General features: G+C 39.3%; 1 protein-coding gene across 2 annotated transcripts in view; it reads right to left on the bottom strand.

The window, feature by feature from the left end:
- Positions 1–21,293, bottom strand: part of MKX (mohawk homeobox) — a gene marked incomplete at its 5' end in the record, with an annotated part of 62,142 nt that extends 40,849 nt beyond the window's left edge. For both annotated transcript variants that reach the window (XM_080812155.1, XM_080812156.1), the window contains 4 exons: positions 10,665–11,003; positions 11,428–11,581; positions 19,239–19,398; positions 21,106–21,293. In XM_080812155.1, the coding sequence (XP_080668281.1) occupies positions 10,665–11,003; positions 11,428–11,581; positions 19,239–19,398; positions 21,106–21,293 (841 nt within the window). The remainder of the gene's footprint in view (positions 1–10,664; positions 11,004–11,427; positions 11,582–19,238; positions 19,399–21,105) is intronic.
- Between the last annotated feature and the right edge of the window lie 200 nt (positions 21,294–21,493).

The raw sequence follows: 21,493 nt of genomic DNA on the forward strand, positions 1-21,493 counted from the left end.
TCAGTTCAGGTAAGGAGGCTCACTATAGGGAAAATGTGAACCCAGCAAAGTGATTTTCCAAACCACACTTGAAACAGTAGGAATTTAACTATAGTCAAAATAAAGATCAAACTCGTATTGCTTCCATAGAGTCTCTACTTAGACCCTTACACCATCATTTTAGTTAAAGCACCTGAGAGACAGCATGAAGTCAAATAGAATATAGATAGATCATTTGCCTTTATCTTTCTGTTCTGAGCTTCCTATTAGCATTTCACTGAGTGTGTATGTCAGGGGGTGGGGATTAGGGATGGTATTTGGGGGTTGGTAATATGTCATGAAATCATAAAGTTGAGGTTTTTTATATTTTCCTAATGAGAGGAAAGTTATTGTAACCATAAACTAAATTTTACTGCTTCAATCATAGTAACTGTGAAATAGTCCTCAAACACCTTTCAAGATAGTTGAAAATTACTGTTTCAGATGATTTATATTTATACTTTTAAAAACACATCTTAAGAAAAAAATATAAGTAAAAAAGTCTTCTGAAGGAAAAAAGTACACAGGTTAGACAAACTGGAGGCCCTGTGGGTTATGAGTAAAACTGAATTGGTGCCATATTTCTGAAAAGGTCTAAAGTAAAGGAACCCAGGAGACCCAGTAAAAAGTAAGACAAGACCAATTGCACTTCTGACAAGGTTGTGAAAAAACTCCTTGATCCAGCTGGATAGACTTAGCAGCTCAGAAAAAATTAAAGGGGGGGGAGGGGAACAAAAACAACAACAACAACAACAAAAAAAACAAGACAGAAAAAATGTGGATAAGACAAGGATAAAAGAAAATGCGAAACAACAATGGCACTCGAGCTCAGCTGCAAACTAGCAAAAGCTGTGTGGGTTCTCAAGCAGCCACAATATTGCAACCATCTAACACTGAACTCGGGGAAGACATCACACCAAAGGCACTTGGCACCAAGTAACTTCTGGCCAGGGATTTTTTACATTTAGAAATGTAAGACCCAGTAACATTTAAGGAATTCTCCCTCTTGCCAGATAGCCATCCTCTGGCCCTGAAGCCATGTGACAAATGATCCTGAATACCACGTTGCCTTTTATGCATCTGTTGTCTAAATCAGTGTAGAAACTGGAAGGAGAGACTGAATTCTGGCCCTTAGCAAAAGGGTACATTTTAGTGTCATAATGACAGTCTTGGCAGAACAGGGCATTCTTACTTGAAATGTCTCTGCCATACTGAGAGATTTGTCCACCATAACCTGAGTCTGGCTCAGCTGAAGGGACTATCAGTTCTAAGTTTTAAATACACAAGCAACTATGTGAAAATTTCAAGAGCAAATTGTTTCTTGGAAATCCCACTTCATGAATGATTATCTCTGACCACCTTTCAACACTTGAAAAGGTTTCATTTTCATTTGTGTTATTTTCTGTTTTAATTTTATATTATCAAAATATTCCTCTCAAAATCACCATTTAAAACTTTTCTGTTCTCTTTATTTAATGACACATGATCAAAGGCAAAATTGCTTTTGTGTACTATGTGGTGGGTGGTGTGTGTGTATATAATGGCACCAAAAAGGGAACACATTCTTTTTATCAAAGATGTTCACCTTGGTCACTGTATCCAAGATACTCTAAAGGACAGAAGTGGGTGGGCAAGAGACTGTTTGTAACCTTATGTGCAGGTCAGGGATAGTGGCAGACACAACATGCGCTTGCGAGTGTCCTGGCCACAGAGCCATCACTACGGGCTGCCCCGATCTGTGAGACAACTTTAGTTTTGTTTTTTCTAGGTACATCTAGCAGTGTGCCTGGCTCGAGGAAATGCTGAAGGTGAATTCAACTCTGCAGGGCCTCAGCATATCTCGTACCACGGCGTTCTACTTGCCTGAGAAAAAGAATTCATGGCTTGCTTTTCAGACTGGGAAGACCTAAAATTGTTGGAAGTGGATGAGCAATGTTACTTCTTAAACCTGAGACTAGTCTATCTTCCCCAATGATTTTCCGTTTGGGTTGTTATTATCACTCAAGTTTTTTTTTTTCTTTTTCTGTTTCTTTTTTAAAGATTGTATTTATTTATTTGGCAGAGGGCAAGACAGCAAGAGAGAGAGCTCAAGCAGCAGAAGTGGCAGAAAGAGGGAGAAGCGGGCTTCCCACTGAGCAGAGAGCCTGATGCAGGGCTCGATCCCAGGATCCTGGGATCATGACCTGAGCCGAAGGCAGGCCCTTAACGACTGAGCCACCCAGACATCCCTTAAGCTTTTTTCTGACCACTAGCAGGAAAGGAATCAATGTCTCCAGTGTTCACACAAGGAAGAGGGAAGATACCACTGGTCAGTTTCAAAAGCCACCTTATTTTCCTAACTACACTCAATTTCTATTAGGACTATGACTACACACACATGTAGAGACACACACAAACCAGCAGTATTAACCTTTAGACATTTTCTGGAAACGATTCATGTTTCCCTTAGTAACCAAAGGATGACCCCTAGGTAACGATGCCTGTTACAACCTGTAGTCCATAAACCTACATGGGGATCTTTCCACTGCAGCCACTGAAATACAGAGAATTTTTAAAATGCACACATACCTAGCCTAAGTTCTCAAAAGTTTAACCTAATGGTTTAAGTATGTACTTTCATTTTAGAGTGAAAGTCAATTAAGTACCTGAAATTGCCCAAAGCAATTAGACTTATTGTGCCAAGGATCTGGATCATATCTCCAAGCAACCAAGCAACACGTATCCAAAAAAACTAACAATTTCAATGCCTAGGATACAGCCTAAAGCAATTTTCTAACCTGTTAGAGGATCCTTTAAAGTTCACTGTTGGATTTATAAAAATCCTTGACTATTTCCTTCTTTAGTACAATGGAAATGAGAGAAATTGGGTGACAAAGTTGTTAAAGGAAAAAAGGCACATTATGCCGCTGTACCTTAAACGTGCCATCCTTCACCTAAACTGAAAACTAAGAGAAAACTCAGATTTTGCAAAAGAACTATTTCTTTTGTGAGTGAACAAAATTGTTAACCGTTTTTGCTTCCTCAAAACTCACAATTATAAATGATATAATTTCTGGTGGAAAACAAGTACAGAAGCTTCCAAAATTTAAAAGTACCCAAATTCTGGTCTGGAAGAAAACACGTATTTATTCTGAGTAAAAATTCTGTTACATCAACAAGACACATTTTGACATAGAAAAATACCTGTTTAATTTTAGAAACAACGTAGGGAGGCAGAAGGGAAAAACTCACTGCAGCTAACCAAAAAAGAAAGAAAGAAAAGAAACCACTTCCATATTCATTAAATAGAATGTCTTGTTATTTTCACAGACAGTAAAAACTTTTTGACATCCTTTTTCGTCCCAGACTGGAGAGGTGTCAATGGATCTTTTTTGGTCTCTTCAGTGCGTAAAGAGTTTACAAACCTAACCAAATTTAGAATTAGTGGGAGTTATGCACTTATGTTCCTTATACATAAGAGAAGAAAAAAAGGCTCCTTTATGCCAGCTTTGAGTTAGGCTTGAATTTTTATGACTTATTTAGAAGCCCTAGGGAATGAAAAAAAAAAAAAAGTCTCTTAATGGAAATACTGACACAGGCTTAAATATAGTGACATGAACAAGCACTTCTATGAAACAGTACCAGGATGTGACTGACCACACCAGTAAGTCTGAAATGCAGACAGTTTCAGACAATCAATGACAACTCACTGAATGCCAGGAAAAAAGTAATAGCAAGCTAGAGAATCAAAATTTCAGGTTGATAAACTTGTTTACAACAGGAAAAGATGTAAAAATGAATGGGATCTTTACTCCAATATATGGAAGAAAAAGAAAATGCAAAATGTAAAATTTCTGCTAGACTTTCTCCAATTTTGTTACAGGATTTAAAAAAGTCATTCTTAAAAAGTCAGAGCTGTCCTATCAATCCTGAGAGATGTGGCAGAAGAGTTGAAATCAGTGGATCTAAATCTGTGCTTTGTTCCTCAGATCTTACTCACAAGGCTATGTGCTGGATAGAGACAACAAATACTTGTTTTTATCTGTCTATCTGCTACAGTTTTTATTCTTTGGCAGATTTTTAAAAACTAGCTAACCCTTTCCATGTACCATCCTTGCATTTTCCTGAAAGTCGCTTTTCTTACTTGAAAATCGGGTTAGTTTCATTTTATACTTTCTAAGTTATTATTTTGAATCTCTTAAACATCTCATAGTTTTCAGCTACATCTTGTTTAATATTTTCCTCTGGCTTTAACTTTTTCGCAATTGCCTTTTTTTAAAGCCGTTTAAACTGATCCGAGATCATTTTCTTTCTCTTGTCATGTTCACGGACACAGACCAACATATATCTGTGTACATTAAAATGTCTTTTACGGTTTGGAAGGCAAGCAGACCAAATCATTAAAACACTAACTCATTTAAGAAACAGTTATGGGGCCAATATGGGAAAGACACTGTACTAAGTGCTAAGGGGGCTATAAAATGCATGCAACACCACTTCAGGGCCTGAAAGAACTTTTAATACACGTAAGGCAGTGAGCAGCAGCACAAAAGAGGGACAGAATGTAGCTGTAGTTCAGAAAAACAGCGTGTCTAACCGTCACACACAAAGACTACTAGTGTTGTAATCATTCTTAGGTACCACGTGGAAGAAACACAATGTGAAAGGACGGAAAACATTAGGACCAAACACAGTCCTAAAAAATGTGTACATTTTCTAAACCAAGCTTCCATATACTTTCGATTTGTTTGTGAGCCGGGCTGTAGGTCTCAGGATTTATATTCACGTTTTTCAGACTGATACCAAATAACAAAGAAAAATGAAGGAAAAGCTACCCCTGAAGGAGGCAGCAAACCACTCATGCCAACAGTTGTTCTTTTTTTCTATTTTTGTTTGCCATTATTCTCCCAGTTTCTAACAGTAGATGGAACACTTAGGCAATTTCATTTAAATTTTGCAAGTGAATCCATAAAGGAAATTCAATTTTAACAATCGAACAACTTTTAAATAGTCCTTATGAATGTGTTTGGTCTTCATCACCACTGACAAACATTAAAAAATCTATGGTGTTTAGAATATCATGCTTAAGTTTTAATAATTCTAGAGTAACCCCACGCCTATCCAAAAGTCAGAACTTCCGTAGATCTCATTTGTAAGATTGCCACTTTGGAATCAGTAATTAGGAAAGAATCCCTTCCAACATGCTATCAGAAAGACACCATTCTTTATTCAAAGGTGTGAGGGGCAGATTTGGGATTATGGTTAATCCTAAAATTACTGATTTGAAAGGGTGGAATATCATATAAAAAGCAACAGGAGGAGGTAGTTTAGAGAAGAGACGATATTGAAACACACCCCACATGCTGCGTTTAATATCCTAAGCTTAGGAGAGCAGAAAATTCTCTATTTCTAAAATCAGTACTTAACTTTCTATCTGGAAATTTCACTTACGTGGAATACCTCATTCCCAGATGGTGTTTGATAGGTAAGGTATTATTGTACTAAGGATACAAGACAAGGAATTGGATAACCTTTCAAGTAGCCTTTAAATGTCACTAACTGGGCTGGTTGATAGAGGGTTTTATTATTCTCTGTTGGAGTACACAGCAGTCATTTGCATGCCAGGAAAAGGATGTCTGGAATAATCCAAAAGGGCAAAGCTTAGTTCTTTCACTAAAAACAAGGAAGTGACCGGCACAAAAAGGGAAATAAAAGAAGATAAAAGTATCCAAAGCAGACTTACTGGTCAACAAAATCCCATAGAGAAACTAGCACGTACACAGAAACACACACTATTGTAACAGCTGGCGCCTGACAAAGCCTTCTCTTGACTACCAGGAGGCTTTCTTGAAGCTACCCACAAACACAAAACCTAAAACTGATGAAACATATAAATTAGTAGTGATTATCCACTATTCAAAAAATTCTTCCAAGACAGCCCTTTAAATCTTTCTTCTGCTTCATTTAACTGTGGTTTCTTTGATGAGCAGCCTAACACAAAACACAGGGCTCCGGTGAGCCTAGAACAGAGCCTGGCTCTTAATAGACATTTCTGTATGTGGAGTGAATGCGTGAAAGGGTACTGCTTATATGAGTGGACTGTATCCCAGAGATGTACCTGTGAAGTCAGCTCTTAGAACGGAGAGTGCACTTCTCCCAAGAAGTCATGCTGTAAATTAAGGTTAAATCCCAGGCTAATCCAGGGCTTTATGGAACTCATGGGCATACCTGGGTTTTACCACTGATAATGCCAGTTTAGATTCTATAGTACATGCGTATGCAGGGAGAGAAAAAAGAACATCTCTCTTCTGAGGGGGCATCGTTAGCCAAGAAAAAATGTTTGGAAATGGCATTTAGCCTCTGGCATCCTCCCAAACTTACTTTCTACTTCCTAGTTCCTCTTTCCTTAGTAACCAAAATCCCTAGTTCTGTCATTTTGCTCCAACGGCGGCAGGCCATCCAAATGGACTCTGCGTTCCAAAGAATTCCATGCACCAAATAAGTGACTTCTTTCTTCTCTCAATCAAAATCTCCATTTCTTCAGGGATAGTCACCTCAGTCAAGTGGAGGGGAAGCTAAACTAATTAATTCACACTAACATAGAAAAGAGTTCTATCCGCCTATATGTTTTTGCCCCACCAGATGTGTCTAATTAAGAGGGATTTTAGACAGTTTAACAAGATGAAGTTTAAACATTCAGCCTGTGGGAGCTGGTTAAATTTATGAATTATATGCTAGCAGAGCAATGGGGCTCAGAGAATAACCATTCGAATGTACTAGCCATTTATAAGTTGATCATTTGTGAGCTGCAAAAAGAAAGAACATAACAGGGACTTGTCCTCAAGCCAAGCAAAAGAAGGAGGGGAAGTCCACACATTTTATTTCAAGACTTGCCCGATTTTCCCCTAGTCAGTATACTTCTTAGAACCTCCCCCCTCTCTCCTTCGGTAAAGAAGGAAATGTGATAGGCTTTTGAGGGTAAATCAAACTTGAATGCAAGTTAGGAAAGGCTCCAGTGAGGACTCTCTCTGTAAGGTGGCCCAGATGGCAGATGGCTCCTTCACAGCCATCTGGAGAATATCGGTACTGATTGAACAGAAATGGAGGTAGATATTAAAGCTAGAGTCCTCATCCTGGTACCTCAGAGAGCAGACCCACCCAAGACTACAGGACTTGAGGTCAGTTTATAATGGGAATTCGTTCCATCAAATATCTGAAAATTGTCATCCATTAACTTAACATGATGAAAAGTACTGTAATTTTAATTTAGACAGCTTAATTCAACAGACAACACTGAGTGACTAACTTTTCTCGAGTATTATTTAATTGCATTTAGAAGCAATAACCTTAAAAATTCTAATTAATTTTAATATTATAATTTCTGTTGTCAGAAATGCTTTAGCCAATATTTATTGAAAGTCTAGTATGCCCCCTGAAAAGAGAGCTTTTTTTTTTTCTTTCTGCATGATGGGGAGACTGCAGATTACAGAGAAATATTTAATGTCTACATAAAATCAATAAAAATATGTTTGTATCTACTTTGATGTCATCAATCAAGTGGAGAGGAAGCTAATATGATTAATTCATACTAACATAGGAAAGAGTTCTATTGCCTATATGGTTCAGTTAGGAGCACGACTTTATAATCTAGCAGGCTTCGCCATCCTAGAATTTAACAAGAACAAGTGAAATGAAATTCAGTGATACATTACCCTTCCACACACCAACTCTTTCATTTGGTATTTGATTCCATATCATTAATGAAACGCATCGTAAGATAGCAAAAACAGGTGGAAAAACAGATACAGTTGTTTTTAGCATAGATGAACTAATAAATTACATTTAAAGGTGATCTATTCTTGAAAAAGAATTTAAAAGATGAAATCTTTGTGCTACTATAAAACTGGGGTGGGGGAGGGGAGTGGTGTTTAAAAGTAGATTTAGAGGATTTCTATTTAGGTGAAGAAAGAAAGATATAACCAGAAGGAATTGAAGGAATTCAGCATAAGCCTGTATGCCAGAGAAAACCATAGCAGTTGCTCAGAAAGTATTTATTGAAATCCCCTGTTCTACTATTTATGCATGAGCGGTAACCCAGCTAAAACTGTAGCAACGTTGTCGCTCGGTTCCCCCAGAAGACAGCCCTTTATTGTTTCAGGCTGAGATTTAGCAGACCAGTTTCAGACCACCAGTCTTTCTCAATTCTTTATCCACAAAACCAAAAAAATTTATTCTGTTCTTTTTAAAGTTTATACACATGCATGCAAAACCAGAAGTTTACGTGTCTAGGCTGCTTTCTCATCGCTTGCATAACTAAAAAATAGGTTTTTATTTAAAAATAGAACTTGGCACATGAATGGGCCATTGGATATTTTAATAAAAATAAATGGCCAAGATACTTAACTTCAAGAAGCATCAACTACCCAGGCATGCTATTCCCTCTTCGGTTTTCTATTTTATCACCTTTGAAAAGAGCATGAATTTTCAGGAGACTCATCACATTGGGTAAATTTCAAATTTGTTTTTACTGTGCAGCATAAAGAAATTTATAAGAAATTTTTAAAAATAATAGACCTTCAATTATTCCATCTATTCAAAATTAATTTTCATTGTTTCCAAAAATCTTGTTTTTGTCTATACATACTTGTACTGTCATAACTGCATTCAGTGTCTCCAGTTTTAAATTGTTTTTCACTTAACCTTCTGTTACCAATATTTCTCATGCTATTTCAAAGTCAGCATCAGTATCGTAAATAAAAGTGTTGATTTTTATGCTATTCTAATCCGGTTTTGGATTAGGGTAACATTTACATTTTTAAAACCTGACATACTTCCCATATTTTTACATGTTCCAGAAAAATGCATAAAGCATGAGAGTTAATTATTTCTTCAAGGTTTGGAAAAAAATCCAATGACTCTATCAAATCATGTGTTTTGGGAATGGAGTTTACTAAAAACCTTGACTTTTCCTGAATTAGTGGTGTTTACAACTTTTCTCATTATAATTTTATAATTTAATTTGTGTGGGATAATACTAATTCATTTCATCTACACATTCGCATATAGTATATTGTCAAACAACTGTAGTACAGTACCATTTAAAAATATTTTTAATGACTTGTATTGATTGCTGTACCTCTTTCTCACTACCAATGTTAATCTGTGCCAATTTTTGCTTGTTTCTTTTAGTATTGCTTTCAAAGAGTCAACTCTTTATTTTTCAGCTTTCCATTGTAACTTTTTTGTTTTTATTCTTTTTCAAATTCTCTGTACTTGAATGACTTGATTTCCTGTCCTTACCTATCTCTGTAAATAAAATTCATGAAGCTCTGAATTATCTCCAAGTTCTGCTCTGGTCACATTAGCTAGATGTTAGTGTGTAGTTTTAAAATTTTGTTATTAGCTAAATAGTCTTTTATTTTATATTTTACTTCTCCCTCGACCCAATTATTATTTATAAGACTAATTTTGTATCTCAGAGCGTTTGGAGTTTTTTTCATAATTGAAGTTGGAAATGCAAACAGAAAATAAGCTTAAGTCTTTAAAACTAGATTTTCTCTGAATCCTCACAGATAATATATCTTATAACCATTTGTGGACAGAAAAGTAAGATTTCTAATTAAATAATCTGGAATGTGTATTAAACAGACCAAATTTAAACTCTTTTATAAAGCTCTACTGTTCACATATCAAGCTTCCTACAAGGACTACTTATAATGTCATTTGTGTAGTGTTTAGCAAAGGGTCAGCATATTGTAACTACTCCATGAATGAGTGGTGGCAGTATATGTAATCATTAAGAGTCATCACAGGCTAGTAGTAGTTATATTCCCCCTACCTCTTATGCAGGCTAAGCTGCACTACTGATCTAGGAAGAGTAAATAGCTATGTGTTCTTGGTCTGAGTTTTCTTATCCATGATATAACATGGCTGGACTAGATACTTTCTGAAGTTTTTTCCAGCTCTAACATTTATAAATTTCCTTTGTTGGCATTTTCAGGACCTGGACTCTATCTACACCAGATGTAGGTCACACATATTCTTTGTTCTGAAGCAACTTGCTCAAAACTCTCTGAAAACTGAAGTGAAGATAGAAATTTTACCAAACTTACTATTCCATCAGAAGGTTTTGGACAGGCAGAAATCGATTCATTATTTTTGGAATAAAAGTAAAAAATTCAAAGCTATTTATCAGCCCTACTTGTGCTTTCCAGGAATAAAAGTAAAATTTCCAAAACAATTTAAGCCAGACCTACACTTTCCCTTCACAAGAGCCTTGGCACCCAGGTTAATTTGTGTTCATTTTCCACCACTATTAGCAATCAAAGAATTTAAGAGAAAAGATGAAATACAAAGTGTTTGCATGGCTGGCTATAATTCAGGGCATTCCTCCTCCAAGAATGTATATCATTGAGATTAAAAATGAGTATTAAGGATGAAAATTCTCATCTTTATTTTTAAGGGTGAAAATCCCCAGTAGACCATCATCTACTAACAAGCACATCTGGTAATTAAAAACAAAAGCTTTCAATTAAATTTTACGGGCTATCTGTGGATAATCTCATACAAAAGCAATAAAAAGTATGTCTTTATACCTGTTGAAATAGACCCCTTGCTGGGATTTTAGTTCTATTTCAAATAAGGTGTTATGAAAAGCACAGACTTACCTGTACGGTAGACAAAGTTGCCTTCGGTTTCTGATGATGAGGGAGACACCAATTCTTCCTCGAATTCATTGGAACTAAAAGATCCCGAATGGTTTCTTTGCCTTGTCTTTCCCATCATGGCAGCATTTGTGGCCATGACATGTCTCAAAGAGTCGTTAAGGTAACGATTCAATAAGCTGCTCTTGTATTTGGGGGGTGATACGTAGTCCTCACTGGCCCGTGACTCAGGCCTGATCACTCCAGCTTTTATGACCGAGCTCTCACTTTTAATCACAGGATGGTGAACTGGATTATTATAGCCCCCTTCATTTATGTGGTTTCTTGGAGGATTTTCTCCATCTAAGGGAGAAAAATATCAGTAGGTAGTACTTACATATACTTTTCCCCAGCCACCAAACTGTTATAGTTAATCATTAAATATATACATAAAGAAGGAATATTTAAAAGTATATAAAATTATCTTTGATACCCAAGATTAATTTTTAGGCAAGGAAGCAGGAATCTATATAATCTCTCCCTATGGTATTTTATTTTTAATGAATTTCACAGAAAATGTTATTCTGACACATGATAAATCTATAAACAAGAGGAAATAGCCATAATTCTGTTGGTCATTTATAGTATTGTAAAAGTGAAGTTACCTCATGCAGTAAAAAAGAACCATTATGGCACCATGATGTTTTTGTGGAGTCAACCTTAAAAATAGCAATTGAGGTGAACTTCTTATTAACAGAGGTAAAGCAAAATAAAAATATTAACAAACCTTCAGAACATGAATCATCGCTGCTTACACTAAGCCGCTCAGCGTTTCCTTGAACATACTTGTTGTACAATTTTATTCTTAAAGCCCAGCTTAAATCTGGCTGTCGAACAGTGTTCTTAAGCCGACGTCGTGCATTAGCAAACCAATTTGACACCTAAAAAAGTTTTATTTTTCAATTAACAAAACATAAAATATTACCCGTCACATAATTACTTTCCCACAAGAACCTAAGCCTCTCTCAGTATCTCTGATCATTAAATATTCTCAGAATGTAATAGTACTAGATGTTCATTCCAGTCATTCACTCATTCATTCAACAAACATGTGCACACTTATTACAGAGACTGAGCATATACTGTATTCTGGGAATAAAAAAAAAGAACTTTTGCCATCAAATGCTCAGTCTAGTTAGAGAGGAAGGAGAATGTACAAATAACTTTAATATAGGAAATAACGTGATGAATGGTTTAAGAGGCATTAAAATAAAATGATGCAGGAATCCAAAGGAAGAAAGGGTTACTTTCAAGACTTCATGAGGAATTAAGTGAAGCACTGAAAAATGTGTCCAGTATAATGGGTAGGGAAGTGTGTTCACAATAAAGACGACATGGCAAAAAATATAAGTCAAATTCGAGAGACACCGTGGTGAGTGAGGAAAAGGGAAAAGTTAAAGATGACCTTGAATCATCCCTGTGTAACTAAGAGAAGGATAGTGCCATTTTGAGAAAGAAAGTAGAACTGTTTAAGGGTGAAATAATGTGCTTGGTTTGGGGAGTGATTAATTTGAGGTACTAGAAAAGCATGCAGGTGAGATGTGCAGCAAGAAAATAAAACTTGTTATCTGAGACTCAAGGGAGAGGAAGAGCAGATGTGGGTCAAACACACAGAGGTGACAGTGGCAGCTTTGAGTAGGTAGAAAGAGAGATGATTGAAGACCAAACCCTGGAAACCTCCAGACATCAAAGGGGCAGGATTATAAAAGAGGAGCTAGCAGAACAATCCGACATAGAGCAATCAGACAAGTAGAGGGAGAAAAATGCCAATAACACCCGGCTTCCCGGCTTTAAGTTGAAAGTCAAGTGCTTCCAAAGCAAATAGTTGAAGGCAAAGAAACAAACACTGCAAAACAAAGGGAAGTTACTTCATTGTTTTTAAAAGATGTTATTGGATTTCCAGAAGTTAAAATGGTACTTGAGATTTCCTTTAAAATATCAGGCTATCATCAGAAAAGAAATATGTAAATAACCTGAGGGGCCAATATTTGCTTTTAAAAGAAATGAAATATGGAAATGAAATGAAATATGGAAAGAGAATTAATTATATCTTTCTGCCAGTTTATTCTAGAACATGACTCCACATTACTGTAATGGTTTATGTAGCAATGCTTGCATTGGAAATTTCTTTTTTTCTTCATTTAGGTTGATAACATAAATATACAGTTTTTACACATTGCTCAAGAGCTAATTATTGAGTGGACCTATGGTGAATCCTACTTTTTAAGGAAACAAAACCACAATTCTTTTCCTCTTTGTCTCCATGGGTTTTTAAAACATGGTAGTTTCCCCCAGTTTATATATATATACAAACACACACACACACTCACACACACATACACAGAAAATATATCATGTATTATATATATATTTTTTTTTCAGTATTCATTACCTCCTAGTGCCTTAATAACTGTTCTCTTAAATTTATGTGCATTGATATAGTAACTCACCATGACATTGCAGAAAACTTAGTCTTCAACAATATCCTCTTCCTATCAAGTTGTGCTATTATAACTATGATTTTAATCTGGGTCCAAATTTTAAGTCTTCTCCAGCCTCTATACACAGACAACCTCTGGGGCTATTCATTCAATAAACATACATTGAGTAGCTCGTGTGCTCTAGCCATGACATGACGGTCAGTGCTAAAAATCTTTAAGTGTTAGGATAAACTTTGTCCCTGCCCGCAAGGAAGGATTAGCACAGAACTATGTATTAACTGTGATACACTGGTGAACATTCAGTTTGGAAGCACGAAATGCCTGGTCCAGTCCTCAAACCTCCCTCTATTCTCCAAGTCATGGCTGAAGTATTCATCCACGTCCTGGATAGTAGTAACTGGGAATTTTAGAACATTCTTTTTCTGAACTTCCTTGTCTTCCATTCTATGCACTTGAATGAATCTTAACCACCACCATCATCAAATTCAAGTGTTGATATACCATTATGATTTAATTGCTTAACTTCTTCCAATCCTCATTAGTGTCCTATTACCTATAACTGGTATAATGGAAAGAGATCTGGTTTCCTGTTCTCAATTTGAGAAAAATGCGTGAATTTAGAGAAGTCACTCAACTTTTCTGAACTTCAAGCCCTTCATCTATAAAATGTATTAGATGGTATCTAATAACCTTGCCAACTCTAAAAACTAAGATCTGTGAATATAGTGTATGCTCTCCTACAGAATTACTAATTTATTCTCTTTATATAGCTGGTGCTAACCTACCTTCTGCTTTCGAGCAATCAAACGTGTGTTTATGTCCCCTGACGTGCAACTTCTCCTATGCCTACGTCACTTATATTTTTAGAATTCAACTTCAAAATATATTACTTTCTTTACTAAATATCATGTAATTCAGAGTACCCTTACATCATAACTAACCATTAGCACAACCATCACATAGTACAGTGTAAAATTCAATTCTTATGGAACTCTTCATATTTTATTAAAATGCAATAGCTTTCAAATTTCCAAAAACATTAACATACCATAATTGTAACTACAAAAATGGGGACCTTTAAGTGTCATGGTAGGATTACAGTTTTACATATACAGGGGTTATATCCTTTTTCATGTTTTATATACTCAGTTCTTACCACAGTATATTAACTACAAATTAGAAAATTTTCCAGAAAGCTTTGCTGATATCTAACATGGACTTTCTCTGACCTGATTTCATAAGTTTGACTGGCAAACAATCTGCTAATAGATTTACTCTGCCAGTATTTTATCACCAGAAACTTTCTGTACAATTTAAGGGCTGGATATAGTCTAAGGTGTTTATATCTGCTTGCATTAAGTCATGTAAACAGCAAAGAGTTGGTTAACAAATTTGCATAAATACTATTTTGCAATTTTTTTTTTATCCTGATGTGATGAACTAATGCAAACTCCATCTGTCTCACAGAAGGTAAAAATACCAGTTCAGATTTTCTACCTTTAACTTACTATGGATTCCTTCAGGTTGTCATGCAAATCTCATTAAATTCTACTTTACATGAAACAGGCCTCCTTAGCATGGTTAGGTTCTGCAACAGCATTTTGATGTCAAACTCAGAGCTCAAGAAACACTATATTTTATAGTGAAAACTTGGAGAACCAAATATCTAGAAGCTGGAAGAGAAAACTAAGTAATTTTCATCCCTACTCTAGCCGAGGTGTTTACATTCATCGTATTGACAGAGCAATCATTATAGTAAACCCAAAGGGATAAGCTGGCATCTGTCCACCTTTGAACATACAGAATTAACAAACTTATTCTGAGTTATTCAACTGAAATATTGAGAATCTCATTTCTATGCCATGTAGTATAACACTTGGAATAACATAGAAAGACCAATCTGAGATTTTGTTAAATATTTAATGGTTGCTATAATCCTTGGAGTTGATAACTACATACCTATCTCAGCAGAAGCACTCACCCGGCAAAAACAGAGCTATGTTAATAGAAGGGGTAAAACTAGCAGTTTTACCAGCGGTACATGGGCATTATCACAGGAATGTGAAACTTCTACAAGTAAAGGAAGCATTAACATCCAATCATTAAATGTAATCTCAAACTCCATACGCATTGCGCTCTGCGTTGTGATCATGAAAGAAATCACCCCAAGGAGACATTTCACTCTTTTAATCCAGAAAAATTGAAATATGTTAAAAAATATATACATGTGAACAATGGGGATCACTGGACCAGATATAACACCCATCTGCCCTTCTCTGGAAAACTTCTTCCAAGGCAATTATTCTGCAGTAAGCTCTCTATATCCTACAATAATACAAAACCTCAATTGCATACCACCCTATGTTATTCCACAATAAAGCTGTTCACATTTTGATAATACCAGAGTCTATTTTTTATAATGTTTAAGCAATGATCACCCATAGAAATTAAGCACAGTGGAATATTCTGGTTGGTTAAAGTACACACACACACGTCATTACCTGTTAATTTTAGGAAAATGTTTATATCTCATTAGGAAATTAATAATAAATAACTCTTTCTGCTCCATTTCTCAGGGATAAATAAAATGTAGGTGTGGATTAATGTCCTTAGAACTTCTATTTATCAGAAAAAATTACCTTTTCTGGTCCTAAAAATATCTCCTCCAGTAAAATTTCAGTTCCTTCCTTCTAGGTTTAATGGAGATTGCAGACCAGGTTTTATGTCTTTCCTTATCAATTCAAGAGTAACAAAACAAGGCAAAAGTACATTTTATGAAAAGTTTAACAGTTTGACACACGGCCAAAAGGAAAATGTTAAGTGTTAAAGAAATTCTCAAAATACAAGATACTCTCATAGTTAAGGAATAAAAGTTATGATAGCTGCTTATTAACATCAGTTACAAGAAAGATAGGAGGTACTGCAATAAACAGGAAATAGGACTTTAGAACCAGAAATGAGGGCAACACTCCATATTCGTCCACAGACATAAAAATATGTCACATTTCCAGCTATACTGAAGGTAATAAAATGAGTTATATTCATGCTGTGCTATAGAACCATCATATAGCATTAAGGATAATGAGCTGTCCTCTGTGTATTCAATGGAATGGATTTTAAAACCAGAATATCTTAGTCAGATTTCAAGACATTCTCAAGTTTTCAGGACGGTGTTTTGGAAAGCTGCATGGTGATTATAATGGTATTCCCAATCAGAACCTGTTCACTTTGCAGACATGTACAAACAGTTTATGGAAAGCACGGTGCTGGGATATGGGGGTATGAAGATGAAAAGGACATGATCACACTTCTCAAGAAGCCTGACTCCACAGGAGAAATTTGTTCACTGGGAGAACTTGACTCATTAAATAGGGGTCTAATTTGCAGGGATCAAAAGTTTTATTCAGCTCCTAGCTTTATATTTTTTCCTCCAGAAGTGTAAAGTATTTACACAACTCATTTGGCTTCCTATAGAGCCAGAATTTGCTTAGATGTTTAAGGTATGTCTGACTTTCACAAACTCTCCCCTATATATCAACATAAGTGCAGCTGACTCTTGAATAACACAAGTTTAAAGTGCATGGGACCACTTATACGTGGATTTTTTTCACCAAATACAGTACAATACTGTGAATGTATTTCTCTTCCTTATAATTTTCTTAATAACAAACATTTTCATTTCTGTAGCTTACTTTATTGTAAGAGTATAGCATATAATACGTATAATATACAAAATATGTGTTAATCGACTGTTCGTGTTATGGGTGAGGCTTCCAGTCAACAATAGGCTATTAGTAGTTAAGTTTTGGGGAAAGTCAAAGTTCTATGTGGATTTTTGACTTGCAGGGAGGGTTGGCACCTCTAACCCTGTGTCGTTTGAGGGTCAGCTGTAGATAGATACGTATGCATACATATATACACACACCCATACACATATATATTTATATCCTACATCGATATCCTACTATGCCGAACTGAAAGTAAGTGGAGACAAACTGGATTACTATGTTTAAAGTTCCTTGGCTATTCTATACATTTTGATTTTTTTCCATTTATCACTATAACATTCCAGAAACCAACTTCATTCACCATAAAAATTTGGAAATCATTAAGCAGGTATCTTATTATTACAAATAATTATCTTTACTCCATTTAAAAATTAAATAAATCTGTGCATTTTTATTTTCTGAGGACTAGAGTAAGAGAAAGAAAATATAATGAGAATATAAGACATAATTAGAAAATTGTAATAGTATTACCAAGATCTTAATGCAGAAAGAATGGTTATTTGTATTTGAACTATCATTGTAGGTAGGAAATGATTTGGTTCTGTATTAAAACTACAACTACTTGTATTGCATCTCAATAAAACTACTATACCCCAAAATTTAAGTATCTCTGCTAATAACAATGTTACTTTTCATAATTAAAAAATGTTCTAAATATTTCATTTTTTTTGCTTCCTGTATGAAAGAATGGCAAGCATTAAGCATGCAACTGTATGATATACCAAAATTAATCTAATGTTTTATTGCTGACATCACAGTGAAACACTCAAATAGTTCTATAAACTAGGGTATTTTCAAAATAAATAGCATACCTGTTTAAACTGAAATCTGAACATATGCATTTATTTTCATAAGTCAAGTGTTTCTGACTGAAATCACTGAAAATTCATAGTTTTATGTTAAACAGATATTAAGCCAAGAACACTAAATAAATTTTCCCCTCCAGTGCTGCAGCAAATCACTATTAATACTATTGCCTGTTAACATGAAGCAAAACAGATGTTTTTCTCTACAATTGTATTCTGAATATAAGCAGACAAATGCATATTATAGTTTTAATAAACTTGAATACAAGTCAACTTTCATGCTTTGTCAAACTTTCCAGCAATTCCTAAAATGTCAACCTTAAATACTCTGGAAAGCAAGTTTTATTTTATCTAGTAGTTAAATATTATCTTTTATTTGGGGCCTCCCTCGCTATTAAATTTAATGGAATGACCAAAACGTCACAAATGTAGTAATGTTGTGCTACTATATGAAACTTCTCAGCTTATTTAGCTCCTCCTCCTCTTTCTGAATAAATTTGTTTGCACATATAAAAGTTCATGTCACCAAATTTATTAAAGAAGTCTGTGGTGTGTTGGAAAGAGCGTTTGATCTGGAATTACATTATTTCCAGGCCTACCTCTACAGCTCTTACTAATACTTAACTGCCACAGTGCCTTGGTCACATCATCTATAAAATGCTCACTGCTGCTCTGCCTCACCACGTTTTTGTGAATACCAAATAAGACTGTGTAAGGAAAAAGCCAGTCAGATATGAAGAAGAGGAAACGGACTTGCACCCTCTCTCTGCACCTAACAAAATAAACTAACCACTTGAACCCGGCCTCTTCTTAGACCCAGTAGAAAGATACCAGCAGCAAAATAGTGTGGATTCCAGCTAATGCTCAGGATGCCTCTTACTTAAAAATAAAAATAAAATCAAAACCCACTTCTTGCCCTTCCACCCTATGTCCTAGCTCTCTCAGGAAATATAATTTTTAAGTTACCCTGTACTTGATCTTTAATATGGGTGCCCAATGTAGAGTGCCTTTCTGCATGGTTCTCGAAGTTTCATCCAGGGCCAGCGGCTGTAGGGCCATCCCGAGAACTTGTTAGAAATGCAGATTATGGACCCCACCCAAACCTACGACCGAATCAGGATTCCGGCGCGGGGCCCAGCTGTGTGAGTTCGAACCCGGCCTCCAGGTGATTCTGATGCACACTCAAGGCTGAGGATCAGCGCAGGGGGTCCCACCTGTACCCACCAATACAGACTCCCAGACACCTTTTCATGACTCGAAGTTGACTTTCACTGGCCTCCCTCACAAAACACCACGCCATCCCTCCTGAGCCGAGAGCCCCGAATCCATAGATACGACTGAGAGGAAACCCAGAAACTCCCTACAACCCCTCAGCATCCTCTGAGGCAGCGGCCGGAGCACCGGGACCTGCCTCGAAGGGCCCCATCCCTGCCCAGCGGAAGGCGCCGGGCGCAGATCCGCGCGCACACCACGCGGGCCGGCTCCTCCCTCCGCCGCGGTTACCTGCACCAGCGTCATCTGCGAGCCGAGCGCCAGGAGGATCTTCTCGGTCTTGGTGGGGTACGGGTTGTCACGGTGCTTGTAAAGCCACTGCTTGAGGGGCCGCGCCATGTCTTGCAGAGCCTGCCGCTTGTGCCTCACCTTCCCGCCGTTCTGCCTGGCCCTGGACACCGGGAGAGGAGGAGACCCGGGTGAGCGGCGCGGCCCAGCCGCCGCCCCCGGGACCCCCTGCGGCTGGGGACCTTCGCGCCCGCAGCCCCACGCCCCCGCCCCCCCCAGCGAAGGGCCGCCGCGCGCGCGTCCGGCTGCGCAGGACTTCCGGCTCGGACGCACTAGCCAGCCCCGCGCCTCCAGGCTGAGGTGAGGCGGGGGCCGGGGCCACACGAGTTCTGGGCGCGAATATCCTTCCCTGGGCGTCTCTCTTTGAAATGGTTGTCGCAGGGGGTCATGTGGCAGTAGCCAGGGGTTAGAGGTTTAAGTGACGACGGTGAAGTGATCTGAGGGGAAATGTGATTCAGGCTATATAGTTCGGCGCAGCAGGGCGGCCGCCCTCTCCACGCCCGCCCGCACCCGCGCCCTTGAACGGCTCTGGCCTCCTGGGCAGGGTCAGGCTGCCGCCAGCTCTCGAACGTTCTTTTAGGGAATTCGTGCGTGCCGCTTGGGGCTTCCCGTCGGCCGTGGTCAAAGGAAAGGTCGCCCACCGGACGGCGGGCATAAAGCAAGGGATGATGGCCGTCCCGCCGCCCTGGTTCTTTCTCTTGGAGCTATTTCCTTTGATCCTCTGGAAAAAGGGGAACTTTCCAAGCAAGTGTTTGTGGAGTAAGGACGCAGAACCTTAAAAGAAAAAACCCACTCTAGGGGCCTTTTCCCGACCGAAGGAGAGTTTTAAAAGTGTGGAAAACTCCGTCGGTGAGGAAAAGCACACTCAAAGGGGGAAGGGGCTGAAGTAGCCTGGAGCCGGACGCTACGCGCTGCGCTCCCGGGCGGCTCCGAGAGGTGTCGCCGCGCGGCCGCCCGCGCGCCCCGCCACTCGGGGAGGCTCGCGCGCCTGCGCCGCAGCCTCCAGGACTTTTGCCTCTTTAAACACTTTGAAATGCAACTCCATCCGAAAGGACTGGTAGTAACATTTTGACGAAACCTAATCTCTATTTTACTAACCAACAACGCCGCAGAACAAGCAGCTGATGCAATCGCTCAGGTGGAGACGGCCAAGGACGGCCGCCCCTCCCCCCGCGGGGCGCTCAGGGAGCCGCCGCGACGCCTCTGCAGCCGGAGCTGCTGGCCCACCCGCGCGTTCTCGCTCCCCAGCAGCCCCTCACCCGGCTAAACCGAAACCCGGCCCGGGAGACCCGCGGCCTCCCCCTCCGGGCTCGCAGCGGGCCCAGCGGAGCCGCGCGCGCGTCCAGGGCGCCCTGCGAAGAGCCGACCTTGCCAACACCTTGGCGCGGGAGGTTCGAGGCCATGGAGAGGCCCTGTCGTGACATAAGAGGGGAAGCCCCGACTGCTTGCCCTGCCCCGTTGCTAGGCATCCCGCTCAGTCCTTTCGGCCGCGCGTCTGCACCCGTGCTCCGGGGAGGGGCAGGTAGCCCCCTGTCCTGAGGTCCAACTATCAGGGGACTGAGGGGCCGTTCCAGGTGTCCTCAGTTTCCAGCAAACCTCTTTCGAACTGTGCTGATGAACTGATTCCCCTATATTTTGAGAAACTAATGCCTTAAAAGGACAATGCGCGAGACCAGGGGCGGAGACCTGCCCTCGCGGGAACTCTGGGCCCCTAACCCACGGGCCCGGGGTGCCACTTGCACGCCTGCGCCGCACCGCTCCCACCCCTCCGGGCTGCAGGCGGGCAGGGGTCCCGGGAAGGTGAGCGTACCCTGTTCTCCGGTGTCTCAGGCCGAGGTTGTCCTTGAGGGGCGGGCCGTCCGGAATGCCCACCTCAGGGCGGGCGTGGGTACTGTCCAGGACGGCACCATAGGGCCGGCTGCCCCGTTCCCGTTCCGGAGCGCCGCGGTCCTCAAAAAGCACGGCGCCGCTGAGCTTGTTGAAGACGATGGTGTTCATGGTGCCGGCTGGCTGGGGCTTGCAGCGCGGCCGCAGCGCCTCGAGGCCTGGCCGCCGGGAGCTCCGCAGGGCTCGGGTTCTAGGAGAAAGTGATGCATTACGTTACTCGCTCAACGCTCACATCTCTATAGGTCCTGAGCCCCGGACGTGGCCAAGGCTCTGGGCTGGGGAGCCGAGGGGAGCAGCGACACCAACGCACC

The sequence above is a fragment of the Martes martes genome (assembly GCF_963455335.1).
Source record: "Martes martes genome assembly, chromosome: 8".
NCBI lineage: Eukaryota > Metazoa > Chordata > Mammalia > Carnivora > Mustelidae > Martes > Martes martes.